Source organism: Zeus faber, assembly GCF_960531495.2.
Source record: "Zeus faber genome assembly, chromosome: 7".
Classification (NCBI taxonomy): domain Eukaryota; kingdom Metazoa; phylum Chordata; class Actinopteri; order Zeiformes; family Zeidae; genus Zeus; species Zeus faber.
The window spans coordinates 3,942,049-3,962,531 of NC_137203.1; the positions used below are offsets into that span (position 1 = coordinate 3,942,049).

Below are 20,483 nucleotides of genomic sequence, written 5' to 3' on the forward strand. Positions count from 1 at the left end.
GCGGCCTTGCACTTTTGTCCGTGTGGTCGACAGAGCTCAGGAGCCTCGCAAGTGGAAATGTGTGACTTAAGGTGGGAGCACAGAGAAGCCGGCGGAACGGGCGGGTTTATGATGTGGTCAATTTGTCAATGGCAAAAGAATACGGAAATTTAGCGATATTCCCACTGAATCAAAACTCCAAGGTAACTCAGCTTAAACAAACAAAGATATCATGGATGAATGGGACCGACTTTGCAGGCACACGGGAACGCGGTGCTCACAAACACGGCTTTGTGCCTAAAGCCGTGGAGCCGGTGATATCCCACAGCAATGTGATGCCCCCTGAAAGAGGCCTGGGACTCAAAAGGGATGAAACCCAAGTCCCAGGGAGGCCCTCGGTTAGTTGTCCCTCCTGTGCCGGAGGTGAATGCGGCTCCCTCAGGTGAAAACAAGCCCGCTGGGCCGGCGGCAGCCTGCGTGGCACCGGCCGGCGGCCGAAGCCGACTCGGCGGGCCGGGGCGGAGGGGAGCGGTCACACTCGGCCGAGGCCATGAAACGTTATCCGCCGGCCCTCAATGGATCTCCAGTAATGGATCCCCCATGGTCGGGAAGGGAGCGAGATGCCCCCTCCCCGCCCCCCGTCTCACGAGAGCCATCTGGTTCCCAGCACGGCTCGGCTCGGCTCAGCTCAGCTCGGCTCTTCCCAGCTCTTCCCACAGCCGCGCGGCCTTTTCACAGGGGGAAGGGATCACTTTCACAGTCAAGATCAGGAACTGGAGACTAAGGCAGCGTTAAAAGGGGACCGAACACAGGACCCCTCTCCCGCAGCCTTTGTGCCTTTGTTGTTGCCGTCCTCTGGAGTGCGTTGCGGTCCGTCCCGCCGCCGCGCTGTGATCTGATACAGCGGTAATGTGTTCCCTGTCCGCCTTCCGACCGGCCATTCCCGTGGCACAATAAAAAGAGGAGGTTTTAACACACGGGGGGAAAGTCCCCGACGACAAGGGGAGCGATCCGGACATCGAGATGAACCTTTGTGATAACGACCCAAACCGATTCCGAAGCCGGCGCGAATAAAAGGGGGACGTAGTTTCAAGCGAGGGAGAAGCGGAGAGTCTCAACCGTTGGAGCCTTTCGTCTCCCGCGGGAGGAGAAAAAAAAAAATATTTTTTTTAAGATTTAAAGCGTAAGAAACCGAAACTTGTCAAGGAATGCTGAGGGCCAATGCCTCCATCTGTCGTTTACACAGATAGACAAAACAAACAGGCCGCAGCCCTCTCCGATGCTGCTGCCACTCTGGCCCAAACCGGCACGCTACGGGTTCATTGGATGCAGATGGGATGCCTGTTTGTCAAGCTACTTAGGAGGAAAAGGAAGTTCCTGGGTGCTCTCAATCTCAGGGGATGAGGCTGGGTCTGTGCCCCCCGCCGGAGGGCGAGCGAGCGTCCACCGCCGGTCCGTTTCAGCCGCGCTCCTCCCCGACACATGGCTCTGAGCCTCGGTCGAGACATTTCATCAAATTAAGCCCAATTTCCAGCGACCATTTTGTGCCATTACTGATCTCATCAAAGGAACAATTACCCAAAGAGGGCGGCGGCGCTGCCTATTGGCCGCGGAGCCGCGGACTGATTTGACATTTAGCCCTGGGCGGTTTGGCCTGAGCGATATCCAATCAGCCTGACCCAGGAGGCCCAGCTCAGTTTCGTTTGAACAGAAAAAAAAACGATTACAATTGTGCATCAGTTATTTCAAAGGGCGGATGCTAAAAGAAATACGAGCCAATATGAAAGTGCAAACGAAAGAAATCAAGATGACAAGCCCGTTTGCATCAGTGTAGATTAACGAGGCCAAACTGGCATCACCTCAGGAGCCTCACATCTCTCTCCAGGGTCTTAACTGTTAAACTCACTGAAGCAGCATGTGTTTTGTGTCATGGGTAAACCCACTTTCTGGGTTTTGGCTTTGTTTAACATGTTCCCTTTCATGTTCCTAACAAAGTTTTGTTATTATTAAAATGTGGGAAGGATAATTACAGCAGTATTCCAGATGGTTTTATTAACTTTATGCGTACATCAACAACTATACCTCAAACTAAGTAAAACTCAAATACACAGTAATACAGAGTATATATAATTATATATATATATATAAATGCCGTGCACGGTATACTATCAAAGTATATATATATGTACATACAATGTAAATACAGGCAACTTTCATGTCTTCTGTGTTTGTACTTTGACTGTTTGCATTCGTCTTTTTTAATTTGTTTTACCACAAACGATCACGTAAGTCCGACCAAAAAGGAAAATGGAACCCCAAGACGGCAGCTTGCCCGCAGCAGTGGGCTGTGCTGGCAGGGAGGTCATGCAGTGACCTCTCCTCCGCCCAAGCCTCCACCCAGCCACCTCAGACCCAGCCTCTTCCCCTTGCCCCGTAATCCTCCATGACCTCAGAGGGGGGTGGGGTGGGGGTGGTGATAGGACCGCGGTGGAGTTGCTGTTGCTGTTGCTGTTGCTGTTGTTGTTGTTGTTGCTGCTGCTGGTGGTTGCGCTGGTGGTGGTGGTGGTGCTGGTGGTGGTGGGTGAAACACATGCCCCTGCACAACCACTGACAGGACTTCAGCTTGAGCCAAACCCCGTACAATTAACATTCCTCAAATACCAGAGAACCTGAGCACAAACAGGACGATCGAAAACAGGTGTGTTAAGCAACAAGCCACCCCCACCCTGCGCCCTCTCTCTCTCTCTCTCTCTCCTCCACCTCTCCTTCCACCTCTCCTCCACCTCTCCTTCCACCGCAAAGCCTCCTTCATGGACATCACGTATCGACGCCGATGAAAAATCATTTTGGATAATGGACCAAATTTAGTAGCGTCTTGATAATGACAAATCAAACAATCAAATCACGTATTTCCTGTCAGGTAGAGGTTGAGTAAAGTACAGTGGAGTAGAGGTAGAGTAGAGGCAGAGTAGAGGCAGAGTAGAGGAAGAGTAGACTCCCTTGTCCTTCTCTTTTGGAAGAACAACAGCTATCTCTTCCTTTTTGCGTAAATGTGTTATTTTCCAGTTCGGTGATGTTGCTTCATGTTGACGTTGGTCTGTGATGTCATGGCAGATTCCCTCATCAGCTGCAGATCACACCGTTGCCTCGGGAACAAACACGAGGGGTGACAGGCACCACCCCCCGCTACGAGTACATGGAGCGGTGACCTTCGGTTTCTGGGACATTCTGGAGCTGCAGTGTTCCCGCGCAGTGTGTCCATGTGTGCGCAGTGTGTGTGTGCGCAGTGTGTCCATGTGTGCGCAGTCTGTGCAGTGTGTCCATGTGTGCGCAGTGTGTGCGCAGTGTCTGTGTGTGCAGTGTGTCCATGTGTGCGCAGTGTGTGTGTATGCAGTGTGTCCATGTGTGCGCAGTGTGTGCGCAGTGTGTGTGTGCAGTGTGTCCATGTGTGCGCAGTGTGTGTGTGCAGTGTGTCCATGTGTGCGCAGTGTGTGCGTGCGCAGTGTGTGCATGCGCTGTGTATCCATGTGCGCGGTGTGTGTGCGTGCGCTGCGTGTGCATGCACAGTGTGTGCGTGTACGTGCGTGTGCTCAGTGCACTGCAGAGCCACATAATCTCTCGACAGATTGATTTCACCTCTGACCGGCCGGACTATTCCGAGGAGCGCTGATTAGGGGGTTGATTGACACATGCACTTGCATGTTCACACATGCACGTGCACACACAGAGACACACACACACACACACACACACACACACACACACACACACACACACACACACACACACACACACACACACACACACACACAGACACACACACACACAGCAATTACAGTAAAGTGAGGAGTTGGTGGGAATGGCTCAGACACAACGACACAAGCTCTGCTACTGAGGATACAATGGGCCTTCTATGTGTGTGTGTGTGTGTGTGTGTGCCCCTATTGTGTGTCTTGCGTGCGCCTATGTGCATGTGCTTGTATGTGTGTTGCTGTGCATGCATGTGATATGCAAGTCTGTATGTCCGTGTGTGTGTGTGTGTGTGTGTGTGTGTGTGTGTGTGTATTGGTGTGTGAGGAACATGTGTGTTCGCCCTCTAACGTCTTTCCATAGGTGCCCGTGTGCATTTGTATGAGTGTGTACGCATTGGTGTATGTGTGTTTATGTGTGTGTGCCTGTCTGTGCACATGTGTGTGTGTGTGTGTGCGTGTGTGTACTTGTACATCTGGGTACGTGTGTATCTCCTCTCCCCCACATTGGATATCCATCTTAAACACTGCGGCTTCTCTACTGATGAAAATTGCTCCCTTTCATTCTGACTGTAAGTTCAGGGGGTTTCGGTGTGTGTGTGTGTGTGTGTGTGTGTGTGTGTGTGTGTGTGTGTGTGTGTGTGTGTGTGTGTGTGTGTGTGTGTGTGTGTGTGTGTGTGTGTGTGTGTGTGTGTGTGTGTGTGTGTGTGTGTGTGTGTGTGTGTGTGTGTGTGTGTGTAGGAAGTAGGGGCACCGGGAGGGTGGAGAGAGAGTTAGAGAGCAGGGTTCAGAATGTGGGTCGGAGTGGCGATTAATGCATGTTTTGTCACACCCGGCGTCTGACGGGGAGACGGTTTTACCGCGGGTTGGAGAGCAGCGAGGGCTGGAAGCACCCGCACGCGAGGCGGGAGCGGGGCCGCGCATCGCATGCTATCAAAGGCACGGAGCCCATGTGGCGACGGGCCCTTCCTCCCCAGAAGTAACACATTAGCGAAGCCGCTTTAATCCTGCGTCGGTTATTTGTTTGCTTGTGTAGGCGCCTGGCGTGCAGCTGAGCCTCTGGAAGGAGATCTGGAGCCGGTGCCTGCGGGCCCCAGGTGCCGTGGATGTGAGGGGTCGGAGGGGTTGTAATCTGGAAATGGTAGAAAAAGTCGATGAAATACTCAAGTAGGAACAATGAAAAGTGCCATAATACAAATATATATATATATATATAAATATGTAATTTAGACCTTTGGCCCTTTCTTCCAGTAATGGCAGGATTCAATAAAAAGCACCTCGCCTCTCAGATGCTCATCTGTCATTACAGAGAGCACCCTGTCGGGGTTTGATGTCATAAAATTAGCAAATTGGATCGTGAGTTTTTGAACCTTCAAACTTCCAACGCCAACGAGTACAAAGCACAAACCGAAAAAGCCGAGTTGAATGCAGCGACGGCGAGAGCTGCAATCGGTCGCCCCCAACCGGCTTCAAAGCCAAAGACGTGGGAAATAAAACCTCAGGATCAGACGCCGAGCCGGCGACCAGCGGGATCACAATACTGCTCTTTGTCCCGTCAGGACTCGCCCTCTCTCCCTCTCTCTCTCTCTCCTTCTCTCTCTCTGTCTCGGCCTGTTTTTCGGCGTCTCCTTTCCCTCTCCTCCTTTCCCTCTCCTCCTTTCCTTCTTCCTTCCCTCCTCAGCGCCCCCCTCCCCCCGCCCCTCTCCTCTGGTCTGCCGTCGGGGTCTCGTTTCGGACGAACGGCAGGAGCGGGGCTAGTTGTGCACTTTGGACAGCGTGCAAACCCGACCTCGACCTGTGTTGTAACTCCGTGTCCACCCCCACCCCTCCTCACCCTTCCTCCCACCCCTCCTCACCCCTCCTCACGCCCTCCCGTGCCTGCGCAGGGTCGTCTTGTTTACCTGGGCGTCAGAGTTGGCTTAGGGCGAGCTCTCCGGCGTGTGCTGAGTATGTGGGAGATTCCCCCGCCCCGGCTGTTTGTTTAACCCCCTCACCCCGTCGGCTGGGTGCACAGGGAGGTGCTGCTGCTGCGCGTGCACAGGGAGGTGCTGTTGTGCGCGTGGCGGCGGCGGCGGCGTGTGAGTAACCGGAGGAGACAAGGACGGCGTTAGAGGTGAAGAAGCTTTTAATCATGTTGGCGAAATCTGGCTCCCTTTTTTTGGGCAGATGGCTCGGGTGGGGTTTGGGGGGGGGCGGGGGGGTGCCGGAGGTGGGTAATCGAATGCGACACCTGTCCGCCATCGCGTCGGGTCGGCTGGCACGCCCCCCCCCCCCCCCCCCGGCGTGGCGTTGACAAATTTGCCGGCGGCTTTTCTTCACCCCGGGGGGGGGGGGCGGGGATGGGGTGCACACAGAACCCCCACCGAGCGTCCTCCACACCGGCCTCGGCGTCCGTCTGAAACGCAGAGAAAACCTGCCGCCCCCCTCCCCCCCGATCGCCAATCCGCCCCCCCCGTGCGCTTCGCCGTGTTCTCGTCGACCTTGGCATTTGCGGTGGAGGTCGACGCTATCTCCCCTCAGATGTGCTCGCTGATAGATGTCCCACATTAATCAAGACAGAAAGTCTTTAATTGTTGGCCAGAATGCAGCTCCAGGCAACAAAAACTTCCCATGCTTTTCCTTTGCCACAAGGAAACTTCAAAGACAGAGTTTCTTGGCAGCCGCCGTTGGCCGATGCCGTTTGGTTACATTAGTCTCTTTCCATTGCAGGGATAAATAATAGGGTCCGCACGAAAGTGCGATGCGGCCATGTTTTATAGGTGGTGCGAGCCAGCCACGGACTCCCCTGGGCCCAAGGCTTCCGCGGCGCAGAATTGGGGAGTGTTGTTTTTAGGCTGGGGGGGGGTGCACGGCGAAGGGATGGCGGTGGAGGTGGTTGGGGGTATTTTAGGAAATGAATGGGAGCCCGGTTTATTGCCCCAGTTATCTGGGGGCCACGGGCGATGACAACAGCGTGAAAGGAGCAGAGCAGTCGTAAAGCTCCGCTGGTGATCTCTGAGTCGCCGGAGATGTCGTGGGAGTCGGAGTCTCCCCTCCGCCACATGGGGGTCCCACCTCGCCCCCCCACCGGGGGGAGGAAAAGGGGGCTTGAGGGGGCAGAAAGTCCCCACCCCGCTCACGAAGAAGAGAGTCGGAGATGACAGGGAGATGAGATGCGCCCCGCCCACCGCCTCCGCGCCGTCCGACGGCGTGAGGGGAGCCGGCGAAGAAAGGAGGACGATGAGCGCCGAGCGTCAGCCGGCGACGCTCCGCTTCCCTGGCGCGGGGGGAGCCGCGGCGGTTTTGAAGTGGAAGCAAATGTTGCCTCAGCGAAGGGAAACGGGAACCCTTAACCCGCGGCCCGGTGTGGTCTGGACCGGAATTGCGCAGCGTCGTCCTCCCGTCAAAACACCACCTTTCGGGCCAAAGAAAATGCCTTTGGAAGGAGGAACTAATAAAATGACTCAGTGTTTTGCGTTGGCACGTGGTGGTGTGTACGAGCGCGCGAGAGCGAACTATTTACCGCCCTCCACCCTCCACCCTCCGTTCAAAGCTGGTCTTTCTGTCCGGTTCATCCAGGCACCATCGGCGTGAACGCCCGGCGCAGTTGCTCTCCTGCAACCGGGGCTCGGGGGGGCGTGTTCGCCTGCGTTTTTTTTTCGCCGCACACCGCCCACTTAATCAACACCACCGGGGCGACAGCTTCCAGGGACGGCTCGCCTCGGCGACAGCTCGGACAGGTCTCGGCTCATCTCACACCCCCCCCATGCTCTGAGACGCTGTTTATCGTCGGAAACGTATCTGAGAGCACTTGCGCGGCACATGTGCGGAGAGGCGGCGGCGGCGTGCGGTATTTATGTGGATCCTACAGCGAGCACTTGCTCCTACAATGGACTCCTTCTGTGTCGCGTCATTATGATATTACTCATGCAGCGGGGCCTGCGCGGCCGGCCCGCTGAGCTGCAAGCATATAATAAAGATGGAAGGAAGCTCTTTATGTCGGCCTGCGAGGAAGCAGTCGTCTGTAATTATCGCCGCTTTTCATCCCTTGGAGTGAACACAACAAATGAACTGCGCCGCGACATGGCAACACATTTCACAGGAACCCGTGTTTGTTTGTGTTGTGGAGATCACATGACCAAACTCCCACACAGACTATCCCTCTCCCACCCGCGGAACCCCCCCGCCATCGCCCCCCCGCCCCCCTGCCCCCCGCCGCCGGCCCCTTCAATCAGAGCATCAAGTGCATTTGAAGTCGCAATGTGGAAGTCATTAGGCACAAATCCCTGCAAATATAATAACAGGGCGATTAGCTCTCTCTGAACTGTCCTCTCTTTTTCGGGGGTTTTCTTGCGTGTGTGTGTGTGTGTGTGTGTGTGTGTGTGTGTGTGTGTGTGTGTGTGCGTGTGTATGTGTTTTTTTTTTTCTGCCTTTCTTGTTGCTTGTGTGGTGCAGGGCTCCATGAGCTCAGGGCGAGTCCTCCTCCTCCTCCTCCTCCTCCTCCCTCTCTTCTTCCTCCACCCTCTCTTCTTCCTCCACCCTTTCCCGGACCCTTTCTATTTGTAGGCCTGCGTGTACTTAATAGCAGGGAGGAGGAGTCGTGTTCTCTGCTCCTTTTTTTTTTTTCTCTCCTTTTTTTTCCTACTTTCATGCGGCCGTTCTGTTTCCCATCATGGCCGCGATGAGACCACAAGAAAGCTCTGGCCCAATGCTGGCCCGATTGCTCGGTGACATGGGAGGGGTGTGGGGGAAGGGGCTGGGGAGGGTGTTTGTGTATGTGAGGAGCGGGGGGCAGCGCGTGGTCGGTGGCGCTGATACAACCGGCCGGGGACCGCCGGCGTTCCCCGGCCGTTTCCCCCGTTCTGCCGTCTGACGGATGTGCGGCCTTCCGCAGGGCTTTCCAAATGCCCCATTCATCTTCACGACGGCCTCACTTATCTTCGGGTTCCCGCCGATCCGCCGCTTCCCATTCTCGCCGCAGGCAAATGGTGCCTTGAAACCACATCAACCCCTCCCCGCTACTCCACCAATTCCCCTTTTACCTCCCCCCTTTCACCCTCCCCGCCGGTGGCCTCAAAACGTTGCCATATTTTACCATCCCGTCCTGGAAGGTTGACTCGGTCGCCGCAGGCCCCTGGTGACTGCCAGCCGTGGCCCATGTGCGGACAAGCACTTCCCCACCCCGAATTACCCCTACGCCAGAGTTCCCCGAAAAAAGACGAGACGTATTTAAGCCGTTCCGATGGGTTTTTTTTTCCCTCGTACTGCGCATCGAGCAGCCGAGCGCCAAGTCATTTCAATCCGGTATCTTTTCAGAGGGGGCGGCGTTTGAAGGACGTAAGCTCATTTGGGATGCAGCCTGTCGCCCTCTCCCTGCATGATGTTATCCCGGCTGACTGGGGCGGCATCACCCCTGATTAGTTTTGGAGAGAAAGTGAGTCACGATCGGGATTTGTGCCGACTACAAAACCCGCCGTGGTCTCTCCACATTTATATTCATGCTTCCCACAGGCGGAAAAACGTGAATAAATACAATACTGTAGGTCCCTCCTTCCCACAAACAATATAAATGCAATTAAACCACAGTCTGTGTACTGTGAGATATGAGATGACACTGGTTCTGAAAGCAGAGTTGTTGGGAACTCGGAGATAAGTGGCAATCCATCAGATCGCTCCCGGAACTGCATTCAAAATGCAAATACATTGAACGGCTGTTTATTACAAGGTGCCAGCTGAATAAAGTATCAAATATGGGAGAAATGCAGACAAAAAATAATCTCACAGATTACCACTTTAAAAAATTTCACCAATAACCTAATCATTATTATGAAATCATTTCCGAAGCCATCAGTCCCAAATGACTGGCGTTATAACTAGCTTGCGGATCCAGGCAGCATGAGAACCTACACAACACAACCTAAACACCACCTAAACACACACACTCACAGACTCACACACACGCACGCACGCACACACCCGCACACACGCGCACACACACACACACACACACACACACACACACACACACACACACACACACACACACACACACACACACACACACACACACACACACACTCACACACACTAATACATGCGCACACTCTCACATATAGACACAATCACGCATGCACACACACACACACACACACACGCACGCACACACACAAATGGAGACATCACAATGATAGACGCTTTGTGCGTTGACACTATGCCAAGCGACGTTCCACTTTGGAGAGTCTGTGGCGGATTTATGACCGAGCGGTTGAGGCCGAATTTATTACCTGAAGGACACGGAAGCCATTTTCAGACAAAACGAGGCACCAGAGAAGCTTCATAACTCCAGAAAAACCCTGTCAACGCGCTGACGGGAGGCCGGACATCAGAGACGACCGAAACCACTTTCATTACAAGTGACTACGTCACTAAGTTCCCTCCGAGGCAGTAACGGTGTCTTTTCATTTGGCGCAGGGAGGAGGTCTGCGTGCGGCTGGGGGTGGGGGCGGGGGCGGGGGTGGAGGGGCGTGGTGTGTTCCGTCCCTACACATGTGCGCAGTGTGTGTGTGTGTGTGTGTGTGTGTGGGTGTGTGTGTGTGTTTTCCTGGCTCGTCTGCGTGTTTGTTGTTCCGGGTGCCGTCACACTTTGCACTTCGCTCCATGCGTTTGGGTCCTGCACAGCTGCTGCGTTTGACTTTATTTACCTCACTTCAACTTTTACCTCATTTAACCTTTTCTCTGTCTTTAATAGGCTTTCCCCCCCTAAATATCTTGAAGGTGCATTCATTTCCCCTCACCTTTTATCAGCTCGCACGCTGTTATTCATTCGGTTTGTTTGGCGGGCTCCATGCATCACGTCGAAAGGAGACAGGGCCGGTTAAAAACTACAAATTCCTACACATTTAAAGAACATCTGCTCATTGATGTAGCTCCATTAGGCAGCATTAGATTAGACGAGATTTGATTTATCTCACATTAGATTTCATTTGGACACCAGTTTTTCACAATTATCTCTAGACATATACCGTCTTACGACATTAAAACGTTATATTCCACCTCAGATCGAAAATATTTATGCACCCCCCCCTTTTTTTTTTCAGTAACCTTTTAAGTGTTTGTATCCGCATGAAAGGTGATGTTGATGGTGTTTATCCGTTAAATGTTTTTTCTCCCTCATGCACGCTGGTTACCGGAATCGCATGCTGTAAGACGTCGAAATGATCGGCCCCCGGCGGCAGTAAATCAGAGTCTTGAATTAATATTGTTCCAACCTGATGTAATTATGCTCGGGATTGAGTCACAGCGGTCGGGGCTGTCTTAACGGGGGGGGGCCCGGGAGAGGCCGTTCAGTGATGGCTCATCACACTCCCGTCAGGGCCCTGTTTGTTTGACTGCTACGGAGACCATTGTTTTGATTTGTGATTCATGCTCTCTCTCTCTCTCTCTCTCTCTCTCTCTCTCTCTCTCTCTCTCTCTGTGCCGTCACCATATGGTTGTTGTACAATTTTCCTGGAAATTCAAGCCATGTTTGCTTTTGCCGTATGTCCCCCTTCCCCCTTTTGAAACGCCTGTGAAATATGGAGTGACGTTAATTGAAACAATTCCTTGGTCATTGATCTTCCTCCAACATGATTGAGCAGCTTTTGATTTGAGACAAGGCAAAGAATACAATTATTCAAAGTCTTATTGTCTCATGAGCGTGCCATGTGCAATAACCACACAGCCACGATGAAAAAGCATTGAACTGGAGCCGGATTCTGATTCACTGGCATCCAGCGGGTCCTTTAACTACTGCCTGTTACATGCCTGCTTAAAACCACGTACCAGAACCTCATCAACCTCCAATATTTGATCTCAGACCGTATATTCAGAAATTAACAACTTTTCTCCCTGTGTGCTTTTTTAAATTTTTTTATTATTGTTATTTTTTATCCCAGAGTGTTACACTGCCAATGGAGCGGACTACAGGGGCTTTCAGAACCAGACCGGCCTCCACGGGGGGAAGCCCTGTCTCTACTGGAACGAAACCTTCCAGCACCCCTACAACACCCTGAAGTACCCCAACGAAGAAGGAGGCCTGGGCAGCCACAACTTCTGCAGGTGAGCCCCCTCCCCGTCCCCAGGGGCCCAGACATTTATCCACAGGAAGGACTGGCTTGTTTGAACCCTTCCCTGTCCGCGCAGAGTGATGGAAGGTTAAGGTCTTGGGTGTAACGACTAGGTATAACGATAATTATCGCGATTCTTTTTTTCCCCCCTCTGTGTCTCCATAAAATAAGCGCGATGACTTTGATGATGTCTTCCGCAGATTTTTTTCATTTATAGATGCGTTATGGGATGCCAATCAATCTGTACGATCTGAAGTTGACCTTTCCCCTCTGGCCAATGACGTTTGTCGATATAGAAAGAAGCCCCGCCCCCTGCAGTGGCGACTGCCGCTCTGGCCGTCCAAAATGAGCAACTCGGAGGAGAAGGAGAAAGATGATGTATCGTTAACAAATGTGGGCCGCATACATGGATAGTTTGTCGTTTTTTTGGATTCGGGCCGACTTGCCATATTTATTTTGTTTTCGCTTTGAACGCAATTTGATTTACGTAAAATGTTAATTAAAAGCGGCTGCACTTGTTACTCATTGTTCACTTCTCGCTTACATTGCGAGTGCGGTGCAATGTTCATTATATAAATATTATGTTCAGCATTTTATCTAAAACGAGGATTCTGAACGCAGATTTTTATTTCAAGCGTTTCAATTTCATTCCACCAATAAATGTGTTTTTTAAATGCATTATGGCATGCAACGGTCTTCTTTATAAAATATAAATGTATATATATTTCACAGTGATTTTTATATATATTTTGATAAATGTCGTTATCGAATGGCAGAAAATATTTCGTAGTGATAACATTTTTGGCCTTATCTCCCGGCACTACAGCGTGGCATCATGTAAAAGTGTCCTTGAGCAAGATCACCGACCCCTTAACTGCTCCTGATGGTGCAGGTTGGAGCCTTGCACTGCCGCCTCCACCACCGTGTGTGAACAGGTGGATGCGATGTCAATTGTAAAGCGACTTTGCGTTCCCTGGGCTGGAGAGAATGCAGTCCATTCAACGTTTGCCATTCCCACCAAGGATGATCACGATTGACAGTTACTGGTCCCGGTTCATCACCGGACGCGCAAATGTCACAAAGCCGTTTGCAGGGAAGTGACGGATATTGATTCGAGCCAGAGACAAGTAGGTCCCTGTCACTCTGCGTAGTGTTTGGACACTCGGGCCCTGTCAGACATTCACGTCTGAAAAATTCACGTCTGAGTTTTTCATAGGCGGTGCTCTTACAGAGCGTTTACTCCTGTCAGCGAAGCAGCCGCGCTTGAAGAGTTTGCACAAGCAAATCTCCACTTCTCCTCAGAGGAATGCCAGGGGGACGCGGCGGCTTTGAGCACCGGGAAACCCCATCTATCCGTCGGCCACGCTCAATGTACGTCTGTCAGCGTTGCGTGCATGGCTGTTGAACTTGTGTGTCCGCGCCGAGCCGCACTCTCGTGACTCAGTCCGGCCGGACGGCGACTCCCAGAGCGGTGGCTTGGTGCCGGCGAGCCAAGCCGTGAGACCGGTCGCGCGTCCCCCTCCTCCCTTCAGAGAGGCCTCGAAAAAAAACATTTCTCCGAGTCACGGTCGTAAACTCACGAGGCAGCAATGCTTTGAAGTGGCGTCGGTCGGATTTGTCTTTCGCCGGCTGGCACGGGAAGCCTGTGGATTTACAAGCAGGGATACGCGAGCAGGACCTCGCATTCACATAAAAAGCGCGTTGCTTCCGAGAGAACGGAGAAAGAAGGTAAAGGCGTGGTCGCTGGACTCGACCGCTTCAGGGTTCGGCGGCGGTTAGTTGTCCTTTTTCAGAGCCGCGTTGTGCAAAGTTCGGTCTCTGCTGATAGCGCCGTATCTTAACATATCCTTCATCTCCAGTATTCGTTGCCTCCCCAATCTGCCCAGCGACTGCTCTCCTGCTTCCATCAAATACCCCACTCCCAGTTAAGAGTTGGAACGGGAGGGGCCCGGGTGTTTCACAAGATGGAGGCCCCCGTCATTTCTCGTCTGTTTCTGTCAACGTGGTTTAGAAAGGAGGAAATATCAGCAAATAACTGCATTGTAGGGGGACGAGGCTTGCTGAGGAGGCAGTAACTCACAGATCATTCGCTCACCACAGTACTATATCATAGCAGTTGACACCAAAAATTACATCTTAGTTAATTGAGCTTTAACTCACTTGTAGCTTTGGCTCCGTTGCGTCTTGACAGGCCATTGTCAGTCAATAGACGTCGATCGGGACCATAAACCTCTTTTAGTGTCCGCCGTCTCCGTCCGGGCCGTTACCAGACGGTAGGCGTCACTCATCTGCTTGGGCAAGAGGGCTCTAGTGGCTGTTTCATTGTGAACACATTTGTATTTATGACATGTCCGCGCGGGGTCAGGGGCGTGCATGTGCCCGTGTGCGCGGGCGTCTGCGTCGCTGCCACGGGCGGAGACGGGCGGGTGACCCTCCACCGCCTCGGAGGTCTGATTGCCTTGATCACGGAACGCCGGTGTATCGGGGGGGATGTTTCCCGGCGTTGTGAGAAATTGACTTGGACGCTGCTGCAAAATTTGGATTGCAAAACTCATTATTTACATCCAAGGGCATCATGCAATTCAAATTCTACTTCCAATCAGTTCTCATTTCCCTTTCACCCGCCCCCCTCCTCTCTCTCTCTCTCTCTCGCTCTCTACCTCTCCCTGTCCGTTGCGCTCACTCTCTCTTTTCCTCTGCTCCTTCTAAATCACTGTTTATCTTCTTACCACGGACTTAAACTTTGTGGTGGGTTTGGTCGTTTTCTGCACTGTGCTTTGGCTGAAAGTGCAGAACAGGGCAGTAAAACGTAGATGGAGAGGGCTTGGAAACACACACAATAAAGAGAGAAGGACGAGGATGCCGGGCCTGGCTGATCCCAGGGCCACTCAGGTTTTATGAGCGTAGGGTCCTAAATGAACACAAAGCCATTACAACGTCTGGAAAAAGTATTTAATCACTTTAGAAAAAGGCCTCAAATTGCATTAATAAGTCTAAAATTAGATTTTTAGGGGTTATTAGCTGTTTTCTTTAAAAAATATATATATATTTATTTATATATTAGATGTATTTATTCTGGATAAGTACATTGAGGATGTTTCTGGATTTAAGGATAAAAAAATGGTGAACAAAAATTGGAAAAGTGTAAATGCATTTCATTGCCAAAACTATCTAGAAGTTGGAAAAAGTAGAGAAATGCTCTTAAACCTCACTGAAAAGGAGCATTTAAAATGTATATTGCTATAATGGAAGTGACTGAAACCTGCAAACCCATGACCTGCACGGAGGTAACCCCAGGCAGAGGAGCCTGTCTCCACTCTACCGCTGGTGGCAGCGGTGGTTGGATGGTTCGGGGCAGGACACCTCGACAGGGCCAGGCTGCAGGTCGGGCCGAGACGGGGGAGCAGGTGGCGCCGGGGTGGTTGGAAGACCGGGTTAAGAGAAGAGAAGTGGAGGATCATAAACCCTCTTCCCATCCCATCATTGACGTTTTCCCCCGGGCTGATTTAGGATAGAGGGCTCTGTGCTAGTGCTGTCACGGGAGTCCTAATGGCCACCCACATTTCATCTTTATAGCCCGCTATAAACTAGCCCCATGAAAACATGGAGACATTGGAAAGGGGGGAAATGTCATATTAACTGAAGCCTCAGTGAAGGCCAAGAGCTCTCGTGTCTCCGGCGAGACCGCAAAACAATAGATAGAAGCACTGAGAGAGCATTAATTAGTTAATGCTCCCGCATCTCTCAGCTCTCAATTCAACCCCGAGAAGATAACCCATAATTGTGAACTCACCCAAAGGCAATGAGGCTTGCACGCTGGTCTTGAAGGTCACTATGTCACCCCTTTGTGCACTGAATGTCACACAATAATAATAATAATAATCATAATCATAATAACAACAACAACAACAACAATAATAATAATAATGATAATAATAATAATAATAATAATAATTATTATTATTATTACATTATGTTATTATTATTATTATTATTATTATTATTATTATAAGAATTGTTATTGGTATAGCACATTTCAGACACAAGATGCTCTTAAAAGTGCTTTGCATTACAGAAGGCACTGTAATAATAATAATAATAATAATAATAATAATAATAATAATAATAATAATAATAATATAAACTTTTTTATTTGTATAGCACGTTTCATACACAACATGCAGTTAAAAGTACTTTACATTAAAGAAGGCAATGTAATAATAATAATACTAATAATAATAATAATAATAATAATAATAAATAAATAAACAAGCTAAATACATTTAATAAATAAAATAATATATTCTACTCAATTTCAGTGTTGGGTGTCATCTGTTTAGACCAAGACATTGAAGAATCACGATTATTCCTCAGCCAATGATTTTCAGTCATTCTTTATCTTGAATTATTTGTCTTTATTTTCTCCAAGAAATTCCTAAAACTCTCAAACTGAATAATTCTCACAATAATCTCAGGCCCTTTTCTATTGACGCTCAAACAGGACACATGCACCGTTGACCTGTGCCCCTCAGTATATACAGTTTAGCCCTGTATAGTGTATATATACACACACACACTGTATATAGTGTGCATACATAATGGTGGCAGTGCTGGAATGATTGTTTTCTGAATTTCCATGATGTCACTCAAACTGCCCAGTTGTCCACCATCACCACATTATGAGACCTGGGGAAAGGTTTTTAAATGTTTTTTTCTTCAGTGTTATGTGAAAAGACGTCACACTAGTGCATCATCTGCAGCACGACCGGTGGAGTTGACAGTGGACAGTCGCATCTCTCGCTGTGCCTGCCCGCCCCCCGGCGTCTCAACAGATGAAAGCGGAACCTCCGCTGCCTTGAAAGGGAAAGTCTTCCTGCGGCGCCGGAACCGGCCTCAAGACGTGGGTTTCAGCTTCGAGGAACAAACTCCTTCCCGGCGTCAATCGCTCCCTCCGCTACGGTTTGATGTCGATGATTTAGAGAGATTTTTATGGGCGCACGTGGCCAGGGATCTTTGAAAGTTGATCATAAATTTTACAGTTAAAGGTACGTGGAATGGTTATTAGAAGAGAGGCTTTTGAGCTGCCGCCAAGCCAGAGCAGCTGCGTTTCTCAGCCTGTGCTCAGATGTGAGCCACGCCGCCCTCAGACCGGGGACAGGGAGAGCGGTGGCTGGCCCCGAGTGAGCGTCCCGCGCGCTATTGGGCCTGAAGGGTGTGTGGCTCCGACCGGCAGCCAAATGAGACAATCTGCGTAATTGCACCAATTAAGTGTCCAAACATCTTCTGGGATCCACCTCTGGTGACAGGGGCGTTTTAAAGACACGCACGCACGCACGCACGCATCCACGCAAGCACACACGCAAGTCTGTATGTCCATAAGTGTGTGTGTGTGTGTGTGTGTGTGTGTATGTGTGTGTGCCTGTGTGTGTGTGTGTGTGTGTGTGTGTGTGTGTGTGTGTGTGTGTGTCGGGGATACATCGATTTTTTTTTTTGGCATGGAATAAGGGGTTTTGGCTCATCACGGTATAGACTCAATGGCGTCTTGATTAATGCCCTCCAAGAGAATGATCTGTGTATCCCAGACAGTTTTTTTATTTTGTGTCCAAAATTCGACCTTGTACCATAATAAATCCATCCAGCGGAGCGACAGCTCGGTGGACGTGTTTTCACTGGACGGTTCAATAACAACATGCCCCAGTTCAAGTTCGTTCTTTTTCCGGGAAGATCTCTTCACGTTCCACGCGGTTAAAAGTCAGAAATGAAGGATTTGAACGGTGGCGACCGCTTGTATTATTGCTCGTTCTGCTTTTCAAAGAGCTGTACCGGTAATTAAAGAGCAATTACGACAACTTGCGCGCCTTGGAAACTTTAACGGTAGCCTCGGAGCGTTGAAAAAAGCCGAGAGGAGCCCCGCCCACTAGAGAAGCATATCCTCTAGGGAGCGACTCAAACTCATGCAAACAGACGCTCACACGTACGAGGCATGCAAAGAAGATTCAAAGACGAATGCAAACTTACACAGGCACCTTCTGTTAATGCACACATCTGGACACACACGTGCACATTTGCTTAAACACACATGACACACAGATAGGTCCACATGGGTGCGCGCAAGCACGCACGCACACACACACACACACACACATGCACACACACACACACGCACACACACACACACACACAGTGCCTGACACCCATTAGGACCCTGAGGACGCAGTGATTCTGTTTCTCCTTCATGTGGCTTTGCTTATTCATCTCCTCCAGACAATGGCCTGTGTGTGTGTGTGTGTGTGTGTGTGTGTGTGTGTGTGTGTGTGTGTGTGTGTGTGTGTGTGTGTGTGTGTGTGTGTGTGTGTGTGTGTGTGTGTGTGTGTGTGTGTGTGTGTGTGTGTGCGTATGTGCGCGTGTGCGTGTGCGTGTGTGTGCGTTGTGTGCGCTCGCGCGCGCGTGTTTTTGATGGATACAATGGCATTCTGTGCACACCGGTAAATGTACGTCAGTGTGTAAAGGTTCTCCATTCCTCACCTTAATGAATAACTGGGAACATTCATTATTCAAATCTTCCATCAACGGCCTCATATCAGGAACAAACCAAAGCACACAATAACCACGTCTTACCTGTTCCTGCTAATTAAACACCTGGCATTAGGCCACCATTTAGTTTTCAGATTCATAGATTTACTGTTGAGTTATATCATTGGTTGTGCTCAAACATCATAACTGACTTATATGTATTATATATTTATTGTTCATCTTTATTAATTTATTTTGCATTTGAATGATTATGTGTGATGTGAATAATCATTTTGCGTCCACTTTGCTTTCCCCGACTCTCATTGGGTGAACGGATCGTTCCAATCAAGGGCGGCGGCCGCCGGTGTATTTAAGGAGCTCGTTCTGCTTGTAGGAGAGAGAGCGACGGTTGTGTGTGCGGCTCGCTGCGAGGCGGGTTCCCTTGAGTTTTGTTATCGCGGCAGAACAAACATTAAGGCCTACAACGACAATGGGTTTTTTTTGGACGCATTTATTTCCCAAATAAATGAGGTGAGTTTTGCCCTCCAACCTCCCCCTATGACCTCCAGACATTTTCACCGTCAACACCATCCTTCAGTAGTAGGGTTACCCCCGCCCCCAGGTGAGGCTCCCGTGAGGTTTCCTTTTGCGCCGATGGTCCCGGTTCGTGTCTTCCCTTCCTCCCGGGGAGCGATCAGCTCTGCAGCTCACGGGTTTCCATAGTCCCTGGGAATCTTATATCAAACGGAGCTATTAACAGGGCTGTAAGCGAGCTTAGTGTGCGTGTGGTTGTACGGTGGAGAGAGAAGAGAGAGAGAGAGAGAGAGAGAGAGAGAGAGAGAGAGAGAGAGAGAGAGAGAGAGAGAGAGAGAGAGAGAGAGAGAGAGAGAGAGAGAGAGAGAGAGAGAGAGAGAGAGAGAGAGAGAGAGAGAGAGAGAGAGAGAGAGAGAGAGAGAGAGAGAGAGAGAGAGAGAGAGAGAGAGAGCGAGTGTGTGTGTGCACTAGAAAGAGCGACAAAGACTGAGATCATGGTGTTATTCACTTCTCTGTGTTGATTTATTTCATCGTTTCATTTTATTGTATTGTCCATTAGTAAACGTCGAAATGCAAGGCTGGCAAAGCTCCACCCACGTCACACGAGAGAAAGGAAGAGGGTGAAAAAAGAGAAAGCGTGTAATTGAACTCCGTGGGGCTCCTGTCGTCCTGCCAAGACAGTAGGAGCCCGGGGCCAAACAAACAGGTGTCGATCTGGGCGGGGCCACAAACTGATCTGCCGCAGATAGGGTGTCCCCGAACGGAACATGGGAGTGCCCTGGCCCCGGCCCCAATGACAAAATACATACATACTGTAGATACAGTATATACTGTATATCCTGTATATACTATGTATACTTTATATACAGTGTATATATATATTGTAGATAGTATATATACTGTATATACTGTATATGTGTGGCTTGGCCTTACATGAGGCATGGTTATACTAAATAAAATGACATTTTACACTTAGTCTTGCGGTGACCTGCAGTAAGTACTGTAAGTCAGGCGGAGCAGAGCCCTGCATCACAGTCATCGTTAGTAGAACCTGGGATGTACCGATCCGATATTCAGTGTAGGCATCAAGTCCCACATTGGCCAAAACGACTGGAAAGGATATCGGAAATGATATGTGTTGTAATCCGATACCATGGTCTTCCGGACATCGCTCAAACTGAACTTTATACCTGAATACAAGGAAGCAGCGTTTATTGTACGAGCCATGTCACAAGCTTTGTGTGTCAACGGGTTGATCGTGAGTATTTCTTGGGATGGTTCTCATAAGCAAATGAACAGCTTAGTTGCTTAAAAATACAGGAGCGGAATAGACGATAGTTAAGGTATCGGCATCAGCACTGGATGGGAAATAAAGAAGCGGTGTCGTCCCATCCCTAATAGAAGCCAAAGTAGGACGAGATTATCCAGAGTTAAATCAGCTTTACTACTTTGTTTTTGAAATGACACAAACAAAGGATTGGAAAAAGTCAGGGTTTATCAGCCCAGATGAAACAAAACCCAGTCTGCGGAATAAAGGGTTCTCTCCTTGACCTCCTTTATTTAAATGCACGCAAACAAGAGACGTCTCCAGGAAAACGTGGTCCCCGCTGAACTCCTGAACTCT

The 20,483-nt window shown here is 50.2% G+C and overlaps 1 protein-coding gene across 1 annotated transcript in view; it reads left to right on the forward strand.

The window, feature by feature from the left end:
- Positions 1–215: 215 nt before the first annotated feature.
- kremen1 (kringle containing transmembrane protein 1) overlaps positions 216–20,483 on the forward strand; it is a gene marked incomplete at both ends in the record, with an annotated part of 50,109 nt that continues 29,841 nt past the window's right edge. Inside the window, 4 exons of the mRNA XM_080003766.1 lie at positions 216–377; positions 422–565; positions 4,765–4,825; positions 11,642–11,804. Of these exons, the coding sequence (XP_079859892.1) occupies positions 216–377; positions 422–565; positions 4,765–4,825; positions 11,642–11,804 (530 nt within the window). The remainder of the gene's footprint in view (positions 378–421; positions 566–4,764; positions 4,826–11,641; positions 11,805–20,483) is intronic.